The 19,766-nt window shown below is 35.5% G+C and overlaps 1 protein-coding gene and 1 pseudogene across 1 annotated transcript; one reads left to right on the top strand and one right to left on the bottom strand.

Moving 5' to 3' along the window:
• Positions 1 to 2,471: 2,471 nt before the first annotated feature.
• On the bottom strand, positions 2,472 to 3,343 carry LOC147523117 (uncharacterized). Its single transcript, XM_086561435.1, has 3 exons — positions 3,141 to 3,343; positions 2,985 to 3,059; positions 2,472 to 2,762 (listed from the first exon to the last, which is right to left on the bottom strand). Exons 1-3 carry the CDS (start codon positions 3,325 to 3,327, stop codon positions 2,629 to 2,631), a joined length of 396 nt encoding a protein of 131 aa, XP_086417561.1. The 5' UTR covers positions 3,328 to 3,343; the 3' UTR covers positions 2,472 to 2,628.
• Positions 3,344 to 16,129: 12,786 nt separating this feature from the next.
• Positions 16,130 to 17,505, top strand: LOC147523116 (large ribosomal subunit protein uL4 pseudogene; annotated as a pseudogene).
• The last annotated feature ends 2,261 nt before the right edge of the window (positions 17,506 to 19,766 follow it).

The following is a 19,766-nucleotide window of genomic DNA, read 5'->3' as shown; positions in this document are numbered from 1 at the left end:
TGATTTGACCTTTGATTTAAGGCAACTACGCTTCCATACAGCTTCTTGTAATGATAGTAGACAATTTTGATAACCTTTATTATTGCATGTACCTTTTCTTATCGAGTCTATCAATATGGAAGATGATGTTGCATGATGAGTATACATTACTGTATTTGAGTACACCCATATTCCTTTGACGTTACAATTACACATTCAGATTGTTGTGAAATTTTATTTTTGTTTGAATTATTCTTTTTGTTTATATCTACCACAAATAGTAGCGTTGAAACTTAGATATTCTTTTCTCATAATTCCGTTTACTTTCTAAATCCCTTAGTACACGGGACTGTGAACCATTTCGTGAACAGGTACACAAATTTGCTGGCCAAGACTACATTGGATGTAATTCTATCGAAGAGGCGGAGTTACTGCTTAGAAAGAAAGGAATCAACAATTACTACAATGAGTTCAATCAGACATTAGAAGAGACAATTGTACAACCCATACCCACGGTCAGCACTACTACAGGGGAGACTTGCGTGCAAACCGAGCACAACAGCCAATTAGTTTTACTTTGGAACATGGCTCTCATCATTATTGGCCTACTTGTTGTTCTTATTGCTCTAATGGTTAGGTTGATTTTCCTGTTGTAGATGCAAAAACTATGTATATGGATATTTTGCTTATGTTATGTATTTCACCATGTATGTACGTACTAGGTTGATTTGCATGTTGTGCTATGTAATTCGTTGCGCTATTTACTTGGCTATTTTGCTGACACCTTTCTCTAACTGCAATGTTGTGTAAGTGTGCTTCAAATATACTACAAAAGAAGATATGGGCTAAAAAACCAGGCTTTCTCTTAAACTGACTTTCAGTTTACGGACATGTTATAAAGTGTCTTACACAGCTTATGTAGTGTCATATATATATAAGTTGGCCACAAACAAGCTAATAAGAGTAAATTAAAAAGTTGTTCAAGACACTATATAAACTGTTCAAGGCATCTATCAAATTGAAAATTAAAGCGTATCAAGGTTGAGTCTGACAATAGAACCATTTTTAGACATGTAACATGAAGATATGACACGCTTATCAGAAGAAAAAAAATGTGAAGATATAACACGTACCATGAAGATATGTAATACACATAAAGATATGTTATATAATGTCTTGACGTAGCTATTTAGTGTTTTTCACAGCTTATATAATATCTTTTGCAAGACCATGTAATAAGCGTAAATGAAAAAGTTATTCAATACACTATATATGTTGTTCAAGACACTAAATAAGTTGTCCAAGACACCATGTCTGTTAACGGATAATCCGTTTAAGAGAAGGCCTGATAAAATACTTACGCTGACAATAGAACATAGAATAATTATACAGTGTGTGGAATGGTTAATATGCGGACATGATTGATAACATAAAGACAAATACATAATTAGATAAAGACTGGGAACAAACTAAAATATATAGTAATTTTGTAGTACTAGCTGTAGACTTCTAACAAGTTTCCATCCCTGGTTAGTTGAAAACTCCTCCATACGGAATGAAGTCTGACATTATGGGTAGGTGATAAGTGCTCAAAAAGTGCTATTTAACCCTCGATTATGCCTCTTGTTTAGCCATCTTAGTGGACTAATAGTGTTTATAAGTTGTGTTTTAAGATTCTACAGGTGAAAAAGAGAGTTTTGTAGAATATTAGAGAAAATGGGGTAAAACGAAGCAATTCGGAGCATCAATGATCACATGGGAAGTCCGTGGACAATCATGAAGAAGGCCAAGGAATTGGAGCTATTAAATATGCGACTTGGACCTATTTTAAAGTCTATTTGGAAGCCCAAGGCCAAAGGATTCGTTGCTTGGACCAAAGCCCGCAAAAGAGGATAGAATGATAGAAGCGAGAAGAGAAAAATAGGCTTATCGTGCCCGGACGATGGATCGGCGGCCCAGACGCATTGATTGCATCCGGGGCCGATAGATCGAAAGCCCGACGCATTGATTAAGTCTGGGACGCATGGATAATGCGTCCAGACGCATGAATCGACACTGTAGCCAATTCCTTCTCAGTTTTCACTACACCATAACAGGCTATTTGCAACGGCAAAAAACCGTTGCTAATAATTTTCACAACGCTTTTTAAGTGTTACAAATATGGCGTGGGTAAAGTGTTGGTAATTTTTACAACGGTTAATAAGCGTTGCAAACAGAAATTTCCAACGGTTATTAAGCATTGCAAACAGAATTTTCCAACGCTTATTATATATTTCGTACACAAATTTAAAACCTTTTGCAATGGTTTTTTATTTCACAAATGCTTTTTAAGCGTTGCAAAGTTGTTAAAAATATTACCAACGGTTTCTAAGCGTTGCAAAGTTGTTATTTAATTTAAAAAAAATAATTTAAAATTTGTTTGTAACGGTTATAAACTGTCGCTGATGGGTTGCTGATGAAAAAAAAAATCTCATATTTTGTAGCGAGGCCAGCTAAACCTACAATAAACAATGAATACATACAATGATGGTTTACACAAATATATATATAGCTACAAACTCACTCCAAACTGAAGCAAACAAAATTAAGGACAGAAAGCAAACTTCCCAAGAAACAAACCACCCTTGCTTTCAAAATCTACCCTTCACTCTAAGAAGTCCTTGGCATCTTCAAACCCCAAAAGCTCAACGCCTTCGCATTCCCCTTCCACGGCCATGGAAACCTGCCCTGCCATGCCCTCGACCCATCGCTCCAACAGCAGCATCTCCTTATGCACTCTCCGTCTGGATTATCAATACAATGAATAGCCAATAGAAAATAACAATGCAAAGAAAAATTAAAAACACCGTGACTACCAAGGATGGCACAGTGGAATGAAAAAAGAAATAACAGAAAGCTAAACAACTAAACTCTTGGGATCTGAAGAAACTGAACTTTTGGCCGAGTGTAACACGTCTGATAGATAACACTACAAACGCCATACAACTAGCTGGAGAAAACCTTACCTTTGGGTTCTTCACGGTCTCGTCCACACTTAGAATTAGGCAAGCTGCCTCTGTTGCAGCATTTATAGCATTTATCTGAGACATTTGCAATCACAACCAATGTCTAAATCCAAGGGATCACAGGTAACACAACTGTAACTTCAGTACCTTCTCTACCTGAGCCACTGTCAGCACGTCGATCATCTTTCATGCGCTCTTTTCTACCTAACAGGCTAGTGTCCCTCTCCTCTTCACGCCATCGATGACTGGTTTCAATCTCAGGAGTAGCTCTTTTCCATTCTTTCTTGTCCTGAGATCCATCCAAACCTTTCTGAAGGGAATCCATGGAGTTACCCAGGGGCATAGAATTTGGTGCACGCATGTCCTGCAGTACATATTAGAATAGTATCATGAGTACAAAGAAATTAGACAAACTTAGTAAACTATAAAACCGTAACAAAACTTGCACGAGTAATTTCAAGAATACTACTTACGAAAATCATAAAACAAAATCAGTCATCCTATTCCATTTTTAATACTAACAAAACTGAAGTTCTACAGCATTCGTAAGGCAATAACATTATCCAAATAATTATTTTGCTTCAAAAAAGTAAGACAATGATCTTACGATAATTTAAAATTTTATAGTAAAAAGAAATTAGGTTAACACACGAGAACAATATCTATTAACACCACAAAGAAAAACCAGATGTCCACCACTCTGGGAGCATTGAATCAAAGCCTAAATACTATCATTTAGGGGCACATAATTTCAAACAACGAAAAGGGAAAAAAGCAGTAAACACCATCCCAAGAGTGACCAAACGCCTACGGATATCATTGACACATCAGTAACCCATCTTAGTCACTTGCCAGCTAGCATCAAGTCTATGTTTAAAAAATATACGAATCAACTAAGAAAGTATGATTAAAAACATATTCTCCAACATATACTAGATTGTAAAATAAAAGCATGCAATGAACTATTTATGGTCTCCAATGAAATATACAACAATTAAAACTAATAACAATATCGAAATGATCCGGGAAAATTTTGAGCAACAACCAAATAAGCATGGAAACAATATATCAATAGAAAACAATCTTTTATTACCACTACAACTCAAAAGTTTAGAGACATATATTACTGATGCACTTTACAACTTTTTCACAGAGTCAAGTCAAATGTTGCCGAAAGGAAAATACCACTGGAAAGAATCAGGTGTCTACCTTTTGCCAAGGTAGAGTGGCAATTAACTGTAGGGCCTATTTCTCTTAACTAAATGAACTATTAGATAGTTAACTATTGTCGATAACTTATTTTCATTTGGCATTTAAACAGACATGCTTATGATGCCTCGTTTAAAGGCGATTAAAGAATAGAAGTGCATTGCCACGTGACTTTGAATACAAAAATAATGCCAAATTAGACAGACCAAACCAGTATCTAGAAGCATATTTCTAAACTCAAGTATAAAACAAGATGAGCGATTCGAGATGCATGTTCATTCAACAACAAAGAAAAAAAAAAAGTTTGAAGGAATTCTTACCCCGACGCCCGAAAGTCCCAACTTAGTTTAAGCTTGGTTTAGCATACAGCCATTGTGGAGATAAAGGTATGTTGTTCTCCGAAGTAAATTGATCTACATAAGTTCCAGAAAAAAAAAAACAAAAACAGAGCAATTATTAAAAATAATCAGGAAAACGATATCACTTGTATAAGAATCATAAAGCAAAGAAAACTACCTTTTTGCTCATCACAAAACCCAACAAGAACCTTTTGGTCACTATTTCCACGCAACCCTTCCTCTGCCATGATAACACAAAGAGTTAAATTATTATTTCTTAAAGTGAAAAAACATCAAACTGCAAACGAACAAAGACATACACAATTGAAACCATAACACAATTGGCAAGTGTCAACCAAGCTAGCCATCTAGCCATCATACCATCTGAATTTAAAGCAATAAGCTGCAAGATATAATACAAGACTAAGCTAGCTTGAATTTAAAACACACAAACTGGCAGTAAAAGGGGAAGGTGCAAATGAAAATAAAAATAAAAATAGGGAGGCATTGACCATCTGAAGACCCGCAGTGGAAGAATTCACTTCAAAAGTTACATTGTCTAGCACACAACTAAACATCAAAAGGAAAAACATTAGTACTCAATCAACCAAAACATAAGTAATGATTCAACGAAGAATGCTAGAAACTATAACGATTTGCACCACCCAAATTGCTTTTCAAAAATTTAACTAACACACCCTACACTCGGATCCCGGTTTGCCTTCATGAATATGTTTCTTAAGGAGAGGATATGACAAAACTCATTAAAAATATATGGCAAGCAAAAATTTTGTTTTGGTATGACATGGTTCTTTTATAAGATAGAACAAGCTTGTGTGGAAAAATCCATCAACTAGTTGTAAGTGTAAGAGCTATTCGAAGTTTAATGGTATTCTTTGCTTGTTGGAAGATGAGAATATCTAGAAGGAACTAAAAGAAGGTTCAAGATAGTAAAGGATAAGAAGATTGCAACCGAATTGACCAAAATCATACTTGTGAAGCTTCCCCCAATTTTTACAATAGGGATTTTGATTCATGAGCCTATTTAATGCTGCATACAAAGTACATCTGTTTACCGTATCTCAATAGCACGAGGCTTTCTCACCTTTGTCATCCCAAAATCTTCCCTCAAGTAAACCGCTTCTCCTGGTAAGATTGTACTGCCTAATTATCTCCATAACAGACTAATGTAAATTCACAGTTGCTTCCCACCCAATACATTGCCCCTCTAAAGAAGCTCGCTATGAGTTCATACTCTTTTTTCACTTCCCCAAGTAAAGTGTTGGTATAAATCAATTAAAATTTCACCAAACTTCTAATCAAACACAATGCAGCTCAAAGTATAGTCATTATAGCTGAAATTCACCATACCATAAAGTACCCAAAGTTTCTACTAAACTAGGAGACAAAATCATGATGTAATACCTAAACATTACTATAGCTACACAATCAAAAAGTAGCATATCATTCATAAAACCCTACACCCTAAACCTATACTAAACAAACAACTACCCACATCAATTAACAAGATAAAACAACCAAATAAACACTAAATCCAACAAGCCCATTACATAAAATAAAAAAAGAATGAAAATTTACCTCGAGAATGAATCTGTCAAGAAAGTAGCGAATAGTTGGAAAGAAGAGAGCAAAAAATGTGATCATGTGAGGGTCCATCTTCAAACACATCCACATCTGTCGAGACAAAAAACATAAGCTATAAGTATAAACGCAATGTCGGTATAGAAACATAATTACAGCAGCATTCATCCTAATGCCCTTCATTATAGTAGCATTTGTGCTTGTCTATTTTACGTGGAGACTTTAATACTACTCTTCATCTCAAATATTATCATGAAATCTGATTCTCAAGTTGTTAATCTATGTTCCAGTGTTGCTCAAGAGCTGCAGATTGTATGGGTAAAGGTGCTTTCTACGAAAAAGCTACTAACTTTCTTCCCATTTAAATCAAGAGTTAAGACTGTTTGTTTGCACACACACACAGACACAAAGGAAGGAAACGTGTATCAACTAACATCTCTTCTCTTCTTGACAGAAATAATAATAATAATAAGCTTAAATAATCACTTGTAGGTACCCAATTTTGACACAAGTAGATAAAAAACAATAGCATAAATAGAAAAGAGACAAACTTTACCCATGGTGGATGTTGTTATTGAGGAAGGTCGAAAGGAAGCTTTGGAGCTTTGGAGGCGGCTTCTTGAACGCTAGTTTGGCGGCTTCTTGTTTGTCGTAGTAAGGAGTTGAGATTTCTCTCCTGATACTCCTCAATCTCTTCTCTCTCTTCGATCTCTACGACATACTAAGTCTAGATGTTTGTTTCTGAGCAGTATATGACCATGCGTTTATCACATAACCCAAAGTTGAAGGACAAAATGTAACTTTACCTTCATCACAACTACTGAAAGGGGCTCATCCTCAAAAAACTCAGACTGCGTTAGAATCCTCTCTCTAGAAATTGAATAACAGCTGGAACTTTAAAGTTTTGAAGAAAGAAAGACAAATTAATCCACCGAAAATTAAACTTTAAAGTTAATCCACCAAAAATTAGTTTTGAGGAGTGCGAAAATTAGTTGGATCGAGATGATGATTTTAGGGATCTTGAAATGGGGTGATGAGAGAGAAAGGAGAGAAAGAAAGTTATGTTTTATATTTCGATTTTTTTCGTTTTCCTCTTTCGCGAAATTTTCAAGTTTTTAATTTGTAACACATCTCCAACCTTTTTTTAAGCCTTAGCAATTAATTCCGGAAATTCACCCAAATAAAGCAACGCTTTACAACATTGTCAACGCTTATTTAACATTGGAAACTTACTAACGCTAAATAACCATTGCAAATCAAAAAAGGTGCGTGTTGCAAATATCCTATTATGGTGTAGTGTTTCAAGACGAAGTCGGACTCTGAAAGAAACCTATTTGTATTAGAAAACAAATGACGGTTTGGAATGCTTCTAGAACTCATTGTAACCCCTATAAATAGAGGACCTAAGTGCCTCATGTAAGGGGCGAATTCACTTATATTCTTGTCTCCAGAACTTGAGGCAGAGAGTCTTAATAAATTATTCTTTCTAGTCTTATGTTCTTCAACTCTTCTTCTTCTTGTTCTTCCTTCTTTATGGAAGGCTAATCTTCTCCTTCAAGGGAGGAGATGAAGCCAATGCTTAAGGTTTAATGATTCTTCTGGTTCATGGTGTTCTTCAATCAGGTTAGTTCTTTATGTTTGTAGTTATTAGTTCCATTGCCCACACCAGGGGATGGAAGTATAGAATAGGGTTTATGTTTTGCAATATTAATATCATGCTAGTGTTCTTTACTTTTCTTCTAGTAGTGTAATTCTTTAGAGTTAGGAAAGTATTCTTTGTGTTGCCTTAGAAGGGGTAGCTCAGGGAGTGGCTGCCTAGGGGAAGTATTCTTTGTGTTTGCCTTAAGTGGTGATTCATTGAATGGCTTCCCTATTAGGAAGTACTCCTTGATGTTGCTCTTGGTAATACATTGAATGGCTGCCCGAGCTTACAAAAAAGGAAAGAAGATATTAATAGCATAAACATAAGAACAACCTTAAGTAGAGTTAATTGTTAACGATGTTTCATCCAAAAGGGCATCGGCACTCGCTCGATTGCCTAATTGTAGTCTACTTGTAAGAACAACCATGAAGCAGAAGGTCATAGATTAAAAGTATTGGTGGATTCTAATCTCTTGAATTCTCTCTCTTATAAATTCTCAATAGTTTAGTTAATTTAGCTTAGTTTAGCATTAGAATCTACAATCTCTACAATATTAGTTTTTAATCCCTCAAACCCCTTTTCCAGTCCTGTTCTTCACATAACATACACTTAAAAGTGGAACGATACCCTACTCATCCTTTACTTATTGAGGGATAATTAGGTTTTGATACGCTTCTCTTTTGTTCAACGACCATACCACATCTAACACACAAAAAGAGGTAGTGGTCAGTAGGATTGTGCTGCTTCCTAATTTTTTGATTTTTTCGACCAACACAACTTTATTAGTACGTAAGTTATACCACACTAGCCAGGAGTCGCACTTGAAGAGTGCAACATCAATGGAGAAAAGGTCAACAAATTCTAGGTGAGGAAATGTCTGATACAAGTGATCCAAGAGAAACTCCAGCGGTCGACTCCACACCCTAGCATTGTAGTCTTGCAATATGTGGAGTTCGATTTGTCTAGCACAAATTGGACAATTCCATAAGGTGTACATGATAGCAATAGTTCCCTGAAAGTGAAAGAGCTTGTAACCGTTTAGGGTGGAGGCCGTGAGGGGAAGCGCCACCTTTGTCCACTCTTCAGCACCAATATGGAATGCCAAAATTTCAGTGTCCCAAAGAGACCAGTGTAGATGTCCCTTTGCTAAAACTCCAGGCTACATCTGAATGTGTTCAGTGTTGAAGGACAAATATAGGTTTTCCAACCTTCTCCACTTCAAAATGTTGGAGTTGAAAATTCAGCAAAATGGACAATGACACTCTTGTTTTTATTGTCTCGGCTTCGAACTACAGTATGGTGGTTTGGTTTAGACAATCGGACTATGGTGAATTGTAAAGGTTCAATTAAATGCAGTGACATTCCCATACACTCTGTCCAGAATTTAATCTTAGGCCTACACAACTCACGTAATTGATGAGTTATGGATTTGCATACATAAAATTTGGTGTCTTGAAAATGCTCTTCACACAGGCAAATAATACCTTGACTAGAAGATGTCATGATCCGAACACCATTTGGGCAGAAATCCAAATTTTGAGTAGGAATTAGTGGAATGTGAGAAATGTTTAAAAGGAAGGAAGTATAGAGTTCGGAAAAGTGCTTGGTCTGAATCACGTAGCCCAAAATTGCTTTGTTCTTCAGAACAAAATCGGTTATGAATGAACTCTCATAACCGAGTGACTCCCAATCATTGGATACAAATTTGGATTTCTAAAGAAATTGGAGTGGACCATGTGCAAGTATCTTTTGGCATAATTCAGGGGGGATGTAAAGGCTCTGGTTGGCGTCTTCTTCTTCAGGAGGTAGTGCCATTGTGTGAGAAAAAAGTTTCTGGCTATCAAGCCATTGTGTGAGAAAAAAGTTTCTGGCTATCAAGCCATTGTGTAATGCATTTGTTTGCTTACTTTTGAATGGAAAGGACGCATCTGTTCAAATAGGATTTACAGGTTCGTTTTTCAGTTATTTGATCAGTTTTTTAAAAAGTTGTAACTGAAAAGGTTTTCAGTTATTTTTAGGAAATTTCGATTACATTACGATATATAATCATATAAATATTGTGGATAGGTGGAAACAATGCGAACAGTTGTAATGTACAATAGGTGCAACACGGTGTACTAGAATACTTTAGAAAAGGGGGAAAACTATAGTCAACTTATGACAAATTGGTCAAGTTCACGAATTAAATTCATCCAAATCTCAAGTTTCGTCTACACAACACCCAAAGCTAAACTTATGGCACCTCAATAGCTACTCCTGAAAATATCAGTTTTTGATAACCTAATTTCCTCTCCATTTCGAAGGTATCTTCTCGCCCTCCGTTTCACTCTCTCACATACTGTTTAGCGAAGCTTGGAGCTCCACAAATTGAAGGTTAGTTTAGTTTGTTACTCTATTTTGAAATATATATAATTGTTACTTTAGTTTCTTTGTTTGTTTGTTTTGAGTAGTTAGGTTATAATTTGTGTGCTTAGCGATTTCTTGTTTTGAGTAGTTAGGTTACAATGTCTGTTTAGGCATTTTTTGGTTTGATTTGGCCCTTTCTTGATTTTGTTGGTGTTTATGAGAACGGAACAGGGAAAAAACATTAAAACATACATTGTGGCCACTTTAATCGCACCTTATGTTACTTTTGTTATGTATATACACTACTACAGAAATTGTCATAGATAATTTTTCTTCAATTGCATTTTTTAAAAAACGCTATGTTGAAAATATGCATTGCATTTCCCAATGTTAACGCTATCATTGACTGGTGTGTTTCCCTTTTCAATCGTGGTTGGTGTACGCAACCTGTCCCAATTTTTTTGGAAATGCTATCTCCACTTAACACGTGGTTAAAACGGGCACTTAAAAACTTCACACGTGTGAGCGTAACCAAATCACAACCCTCAATCTATCCTGCCCTCGTCTATTTCTCTATTTCTCTTCTTTCTCCTCCCCGAAGCGTATTCAAATCCGAGCAACCTAAAAGTGGAGATGGTTAATCTTTTGAATATCCAGTGACGCATCTCGATCTAGATATACTTATATTTATTTCCATTATGTTATTTTTCTTTTTAAATTCACAAATTCCATTTTTTTTGAGGATATATATTGAAGTCAAGTTCTTATTTTTCCAGATCTATTTGACAAAGATCAATTGAAGAAATTAGCGGGGAAGCATGGCTATCTCTTGGGTTAGGACTTCGTGTAAATTGGTTTTTTAATCTCTTTTTCCCTTTTTATTTTATTTGGCAGGGATTGTTTGTATGTAGTGTAGACTTAAGATGATTATCGTGCTTGTTTAGGAGCTGATTTCTTTTTTCTTTTATGTTTTAGTTGGGAATGATATTTTCATTTGTGATTGATCGACTTGCTTGCATATCAATGTGCAAATTCTCACGTATGCTCTATCTATTTTTTTCATGTTTAGTAATTTGAAGCTCAAAATTAATTATGAAATTGGCATCAGAAATACAACCTTACGCCCTTACATCAGTATGCCCAGACTACAATTCATTTTTTTTTATGGTATTCCACAAGGTTGGCCCAAGTATGTTCCTTTAATTGGAATTTAAGGACTTATTAATTCGATGTGCATATGATTAATTTATTTAGAGTTTGTAAGATATAGGATAGGGGTATGTCTAGCTAAAAACTTATTTTATTATGACTGTTGAACAAATTATGTGTTTCTCTAGGCCTATTCTTGATCCCTTTAATCTATTTTGCTCTATCTTTTGAGTGTGTGTGCTCCACTTTGTATTAACTCCAAGGGTGTTACAGTTAGGTGATTGAGATCTAATTTAGTATGTGTTCGTTTGATCTAATTTAGTCTAATTATTTGTCATATTTGTATATGTATGTTGTGTTAACAAGTTCAACTCAGATTGTGTGTGCTAGTACATAATTGAACTTGCTTGTTTTAACTACGATTCTCTTTAGTAGTTTCTGGTTTGTCTCTGTTTAGCATCATGCAACTGTTATCGCTTTAATGTGAATGGGCTTATAACAGTTTAATCTTGTCAAGCAGTATGGGGATCATTTCTTTTCACAATTATTTGCATTTGTTTGTGCCCTAACCCCATTTAGAATTTAACCATAGACCACATACCATTGTAAGAAGGAAAGGTAATGTTTGGATCACTAAATGTGTTTTTTTATGATTTAGGTTTGCCTTGGTGGAAGATAATGTCTAGCAAGCTTTGGACTATATTGAAGGGCTTATTTGACCAGCTCTTTGTAAGTTATATCTTCTAGAATAATCGTCATAAATATTTTTATATTTCTGGTTCTCCGTTTTATTTCTTCTCCTTCCAATTCTTCTTCTTAGATCTCATGAAGATGGAAGGAACACAACATTGTTAGATCTACTGTTGGGTATGGAAATCGATAGTGGCGTCTGTTAGTGCGCCCAATCAATAACTAAAAGAACATAGATTTTGGTACTTATTTATATTTTTGGTGTAAACTATTATTATTTTAATTTGGTGGTAGATATACTTAATTATTGTAGTTGTATGGCTACTGGGATAGGGTTCACCAATGCTCCCTTACGTTAGGTTGGCCTCAAAACTAGTATGTGAATAGAAAGCTAGCAAGTCAGTAGGTTACTTTGGATGTCCTTATTCCAAGAAACAGACAACGAATTTGATCTTTGGGTGGAAATGGCTTGTTAGCCCATGTAAAATCAGAATGAAAATCTATTTTAGAAGTGGAAGTTCCCACGATAGATCAAAGCAATGTGGGAATTATCAAAGGAAAATGGACACTTCCTTTTGTAGTGCCTACCTTGTCTCCTGGTTTCTGAGAATGACCCCATAACCTTATGTTATCTTGGTGACTCTTCCACTAGTGTTAACCTTCATAGTGCACAGTACACTTAATAGTTAGCAATTTCATGGCTCTTTCTTGTAGTATATTCTCATTGTAGTGAATCTGCATTGTCTCTATGGGAATTGCTCTATGGGAATGATGTGCCAACTTGACCTTGCAAAAATACTTGAACTGTAATTCTTCTATATATTTTTCTTAACTTGTCTTCGTTTCAAAACTAGTTTTTTTAAGCAAACAATATCAAGAGTTGTATGTTTTTATGTGTGTTTATTTTTAGGGAGGAATATATTGCTAGATATCGCTTCTAGTACGAGATTTATGCAGAAGTTTTGAAAGGGTTCACTAGTAAAGGATAAATGCACTTAAGTGGTTGGTGGCTCAATAGGTATACAATGTTTTGATATATTTTGCACTCCAACCTTAACTAGGTCAAGTTTGTTTGAAAGTTATTGCGGTTAGTAGTTAGATATTTTCATTAGTCCATATGATTCTAGTAGTGTGGATCGAGTTATCTATTTCTGTGAGTGTGGAATTTGACCACTAACTAGCAGGAAGGTTGAATGTATGGGTTGTTTTATTTTGTTTGGTACTTTAGATTGATGGAAGAGTGTTCGTGATTGGAAAAATTATTCTTTTACTAGTTCCTTTGTAAAATTTGAGATGTAACTAGTATGTTGTTCATGTATAAGATCATATTGACTAGAGCGACTTACGACATGTATAAGTTTTCATCATGTGTACTAGTTTCTTATATATAATGTGTATATTATAAGTTTATCTCATTGGAACTACCTTTAGTCAACATTAGTAAACAGGTGAAACAACGAACTGTTTTCCAATACTTATTTTTCATTGACGTTATGAGTGACAGTTTTTGTCAGTGAATCCTTAAGCTCGCATAGGTTGTTGCACAAGAATTTATTAATGAGCAAATTCTACGATATAAACTTAAGGCAGTTGAATTTGAAGTTCTTATTTGAGGCTCCTTTGGGCCAAATTTTCAAGGTTTTTTGTTTTCCTCATCTTGATTTTTGTATTTTCTAATTTTTTTATCATACTTGTGATATTGCATATAGTATTGAATGTTGGTCTGCAAGCTTATTCTATACATTTCTATCTATATTATTCTTGTTGCTTTGTACTAATAGGCCATTTTCATAGAACTTGGGTCTTGTTTAGGAGGCTAGATCAAAGTTATTCATTGTGGTCGTTCACTTCACCATTCTTAGGTTAGTATTATAGTTGTCAGGAAGGAAGTAGTTTTTATAGGAGTGAGTTACTTCTGATGGGTTTACTCTTGACATGCTATAAAATTAGTGAATACTTAGGGAAAAAATTTATGTTAATGACGAGGGTGCAGTTTAAATGTGTATGTTGCTCAAGTCCAATTTGTTTGCATGCATGTTACCTAATTTATAGCCTAAGTAATTTGCTCAGCCATATATGATAATAGGGAAAACGACAGTTTTACTTACGAATAAGTGATGAAACTCAAATGTAAGTAAAACTAGAACTATTTTCCGTTCTTAAGTATCAAAGTTTTCTACTCTCTTTATCAATGCAATACGTTTAGAGTAGAGAATTCATTCCACTCCTAGTCGTTTAGATGTTAATGTTTCATAGTTCGTGTAAGCTAACAAAGTCATAAGAGTAATGTAATTGAAATTTTAACTACGATGGTGAATTAACAATCAAGATGATATAAATCAAACTACGAAAATACTAAATTGACAATATGAAGAGGAATTAGGGGGATTTGATTCCACCTTAATTCGACTTAATCAACTAGCATAGAATACATTGTAATCCTAATCTTTACGTTTTCACATAAAGGTTGGGTGTTTCTAATCCCTAATTATTCATGGTAATCTCTACCAACTAATAACTAGCATGCGAAGTAATCAAACTCATTCTCATGGTGAACTAATTACTTTCTAGAGTAGAATAGAACATCACAACTATATCTATGCTAATCGAAATCAAGTTTCATCAAGGTTTCCTCAAACCCCTCTAATGGAGGGTTTAGCCTGAATAATAAAAACAAGTCATTTGATATAAGTAATTAAACTTTATAAATCTAATTGAACAATAGTCTAAGATTAAAAATGAATTAAAACTGAATTTGAAACTAATTTAGAACTAAGATTATGAATAACTAATTATCAATTTAAGACAAACTAAATCTATGAATTAAATATTGAATTAGAAACTAAAACTTGAAATATAAACTAAGTATTTGATTCTTAACTAAGTAACTAAGTCTAACAAAACTAATTTAGTGTTCTAAAACTAATTTCTATCAAGTAAAACTAAGCAACTTGATAATCCACTAAGTAAAAACAAACTAACTTGAGAGCTAAAATTTAGTCTCTTGATATAGACGAGACCAGATCCACAATTTCGTGCTTGGGATGAGGAGCCATGTTTTATGCCTGAAAAATCGAGCCCAAAACCTCATTACTTCAGTCCACAAAGGGGTTTTCAGTTGGAAATGACTTCAATAGCCTTTTTGTCCACTTTTTCTCCTCTTATTAGGTCAAGACTTGGACCATTAAAAATCTCTTTCCTGAGCCGGTCGTTTTGACATAAGGTAGGCTCAATTCCGAGGTATGAGTCCAAAGATATGGCTTTTGGAAGTTCAACTAACTTTTGTGCGCTATTTCTGCCTGCGTTGACTTTGACTTTTCAGCTTTGACCGGGCTTTAAAAAGGCTTTTTCTCCTTGAATATTGGCCTTTAATTATAGAACTTCTTAGCAACCAACCTTTGCTATTTTATCTCGCAAAAGGTACGCATTTTTGCACATATTCGACTCCAATGCCTGAAATACATAAGAACACGATAACAGTACTAAATCTTACTTATTAATCACATAATTGCTCAAAAAGCAATATTGTTTAAAACTACATTTTTGGGCTCTTATCAAACCACCCCCAAACAGCGTTTTGCTTGTCCTCAAGCAAATATGAGAAATTAGAAATAAGTGACCAAAATTGGAGTTTTAACTAATCTCGTTTCGCCGAGTGCGATTGCATTGACCATATACAACAAGGTCTTAAACCACTAGGAATTCCCTAGTGGACGAGTTATAGCCTTGTGAGAGTTTTCCACTGAAGGTACTCACAAACTTCATCTATACTACAACGACTAAGAAATAAAACTATCGTTTCCTTATTTATTCTCAATATCTATCCATCTCACTAGCAATGAATACAGAATAATCAAGTTGAAACCTAAGCTAATATATGCATAATAATCAAATCATATATGAATAAACATATATACAATGAGTAATTCTATGTAATGCACTAACAGGTCCGTTTCTGAAACCTTGGAATAGCGTCTTTAAGTAGGTCCTCACATAAATGTCAAGACAAAAACACTCTGATTTTTCCGCTCAAGTTTCGCTACTCCAGTGTACAGTGGCCACACTTTACCTTACAATTTGAATGACACACAAGGAAGCCGAAGTCATCAATGACACTTTACCTTACAATTTCATTTTCTCTTTCATCATCAAAACCCTAAAAAGGTAAAATGGCCACCACAGCGGTTGCACGTCCCTTAGTGACAGTCCAAAAACTAGAAGGAGAAATGGAAACTGGTGGATCTAACTCACTACCTCTCCCTGACGTCATGAAAGCATCAATCCGACCCAACATAGTCAACTACGTTCACTCCAACATTTCAAAGAATAGTCGTCGGCCTTATGCAGTTAGCAGACGTGCCGGTCACCAAACATCTGTTGAGTCATGGGGTACAGGTCGTGCCGCTTCACGTATCCCACGTGTCCCTGGTGGTGGTACCCATTGTGCTGGTCAAGGTGCTTTCGGTAATATGTGTAGAGGTGGACGTATGTTTGCTCCGACGCAAATCTGGCGGCGTTGGAATAGGAAGATTAACATTAATCGAAGAGATATATGATGTGGTTTTAAAGGCTTTAGCCGCCCGGGTCGTTCCTTCACTTGTTTTGGCACGTGGGCATAAGATTGAGAATGTACACGAGATTCCACTTGTTGTTGGGGATTCTGCTGAGGGTGTTGAGAAGACTAGTTCTTCTATTAAGGTTTTGAAGCAGATTGGTACTTATACTGATGTTGAGAAGGCCAAGGATAGTGAGAAGATTCGACCGGGGAAAGGTAAAATGAGGAACCGTAGGTATGTTTCTAAGAAGGGTCCTTTGATTTTTATGGTATGCGGGGTAGTAAGATTGTTAAGGCATTTAGGAATATTCCTGGAGTTGAGGTTGCTAATGTGGAGAGGCTTAATCTTTTGAAGCTTGCTCCTGGTGGTCATTTTGGTAGGTTTATTATTTGGACTAAATCGGCTTTTGAGAAGTTGGATTCGATTTATGGATCCTTTTATAAGGCTTTGGAGAAGAAGAAGGGGTATGTTTTACCAAGGTCTAAGATGGTTAATGCTGATTTGTCGAGAATTATTAATTCCGATGAGGTTCAATCTGTTGTTAGACCAATTAGTAATGAAGTGAAGAGGGCTCCAATAAAGAAGAACCCATTGAAGAACTTGAATGTTCTTCTCAAGTTGAACCCGTATGCTAAAACTGCTAGGAGGATGGCACTTCTTGCCGAGGCGGAGCGTGTTAAGGCTAAGAAGGAGAAGCTTGATAAGAAAAGGAAGGTTATACCCAAGGAGGAGGCTGCTGCTATTAAGGCTGCAGGAAAAGCATGGTATCAGACAATGATCTCTGACAGTGACTACACTGAGCTTGACAACTTCTCAAAGTGGCTAGGCATTTCCCAGTGATTTTTTTGTGGTATTAAAACATTTGTTTTGTGTTAGAGATGGTGAAAGATTTCGTTGAGGTTATGGATCTGTTAAGTTTTAAGAAATTTTCTAGCCTGGACAAATGTAGGTGAAGGCAGGGAAGGTGCAATGGATCAAGTGATGTTTTATGGCATATTGGCCTGACTCATTCCCCTCTATTTTGTGGTTCTTTTGTTTGTTTTGGTTGTGACTTGGTTTATAATTCTGTTGAGACTGTTAAAAAAAAAAGGAAGCCGAAGTCGATCAAACACATCCGCCACTTACTATCACACTAATTTATTCTTAATTGAGCTAGAGGTCTTTATTAGGTGTTGCGGGGATTAGGTGATGATTTAAGAATGAAGAAAATAGATATTCAAAAAGAACCAGTCTGAGATAATAGAGTCTTCATATTATGTAACTAGAGAAAACCTTATTCTTACTTTGCTTCTACACTTTGTATCAATCCTTAGCCATTTTATTTTCTTTTTATTTTTATTTGGCTTTTGACTCCTTTGATTCTGTTTTTGGAGTTCTAACTCTTTATTTTTATTATTTTTATTTGGATGGAACTTTCTTTTCTTATTTGAAGCAACTAACAAATTCTTGATTTCAAAGGTCTTTCTCTTTTCTATTCTTCATCTCTATTCTCAGACTCATTCAAAGAATGGGTAGGCTTATTTTTATTTTTATTTTGTTTTATAAAAGGGTAAAGGATTTGCGGTTTATGAAAGGCTAAAGAAAGGTTCAAAGGGGCGACTAACGGAAAATAATTTCATAATGTTTGAATTTCTGGCTATATCGATCCAAAGAGGGTCTAAATTCTCGCTTAGGATATGGTATAGTGATCAAGCAAGTGGACGTGTGATTTTTCTATCCGGAATTTACTTCTCCCTTGTGTCATTTCTCAAATATTTCACTCATATAAGGCTTTAGGCTATTTTTTCACAGGATTTGTAGAATAAGTACTCTAGCCTAGATTTCAGAAACTTACTGCCAAACAATCATAGATACTTATGCAATATATTTATAGAAAGATGCAAAGATTATTACCTAAATATTAACCTAAGTTTCTAAAAACTATTCTAATGCAAAAGCTAGCGTAAAACTTCTAGATTATTAAGAGCATAGAGAAAGAAACAATACCAATATTCCTAAGTGTATAACATAACTTTGTATTTATATTTTTGATTTTTTTGATTTTTTTACTAGAAAATAAGTGCATATTGTACATATCTATATCCTAACAGATGCCTTAAATTACACGTGTTTCTATGTCACCCCCAAACAAAAAAAAGCATGTTTTGTCCTCAAAGTATTGAAATAAAAAGGGTAGAAAAAATATCATGGAAACGCGTGAAATTTTGGAACATCTGCAGAACAAAGTTAAAACATACTAATATTAATATAGATAATAAAAACAGACGCAACTCTATATGAGTTCCACCCGTTATGGGGTTACAAGAAGTAAATTGCTTGGGACATAAGTAGACACGAACAAAAATAAAAACTTACCTCTTATCTAGCATTTAGGCGTCATCATCCTCGTCTACACAAAAATGAGGTTCTTTTGTGTCCTGCCACGCCATGATAACTTGCTAATCCCTTCGCCGTGTATCATCAACCCGTGCTAACCTGTCAAGTGTTACTCGGTCAGTAGATTCCGCCATCCTAACTACACGATCATGTCGTGGAACCATCCTCCATAGGTCTCGCTTCCTAACAAGTCTTCGAAAGACTGCTCCGGTATGATTGTAGGAGATGTCATCACAATAAACACACTCTAGAATTGCTGCAAACAACCTTGGAACAACTCACAAATATTCAGAAATTTTAGTGGCTACGAAGGTCAAGGCGCGGGGTGCGCTTGGAATTTGGCCTACAAGGGCGCAGGGTGCGCTCGTGTCTTGCTCGAGGTCCAGATAAGACAGCGCAGGGTGGGCTCTGAATTGGCCTTGGTAGGGCGCGCAGCGCGCTCTGGTCTTGCTTGAAGTTCAGAAAAGACAACGCAGGGTGCGCTATGAATTGGTGTGTGTAAGGCGCAGAGCGCGCTCTGTGTACTCTGAGCAGGATGAAGTGAAAGACAAAAGAAAAAATTTAGAGGTTCAAGGTGAAAGATGCAAGTGAGAGGTATGGGTTGTGAGTGTAGAGTGAATCAAGTATATATAGGGTTTTAGTTTCTAAAATGAATATCAACAAGTTGCCAAAAAAATTTAAGGCAATTGCCAGAAACAAAATATTCTAAAACCAAAGCGGAAACAAGTTAGGTGCATATTCCGAATATAAACCAATAGCTTTTTGGTTACATTCAAAATAGCAACTTCCTAATTCTATTCATTGAAATTCCATTCTACAACAATATGTAATCTTAGCCACACCAATATCGGCAACATTCTTAACACTCGTATTT

This window comes from Coptis chinensis, chromosome 1, assembly GCF_015680905.1.
Source record: "Coptis chinensis isolate HL-2020 chromosome 1, ASM1568090v1, whole genome shotgun sequence".
NCBI classification, from domain to species: Eukaryota; Viridiplantae; Streptophyta; class Magnoliopsida; order Ranunculales; family Ranunculaceae; genus Coptis; species Coptis chinensis.
Note: the sequence above shows the minus strand (reverse complement) of the source record. Positions and strands in the feature narration are given on the sequence as shown.

Excerpts from the sequence above, each read along its gene's own strand:
- LOC147523117 (XM_086561435.1), bottom strand. The coding sequence starts at position 3,327 with ATGCCCCTGGGTAACTCCATGGATTCCCTTCAGAAAGGTTTGGATGGA. Across the intron at positions 3,060-3,140 it reads ACGTGCTGACAGTGGCTCAG|ATAAATGCTATAAATGCTGC; the intron begins GTAGAGAAGGTA and ends CAAATGTCTCAG. Across the intron at positions 2,763-2,984 it reads AGACCGTGAAGAACCCAAAG|ACGGAGAGTGCATAAGGAGA; the intron begins GTAAGGTTTTCT and ends TTGATAATCCAG.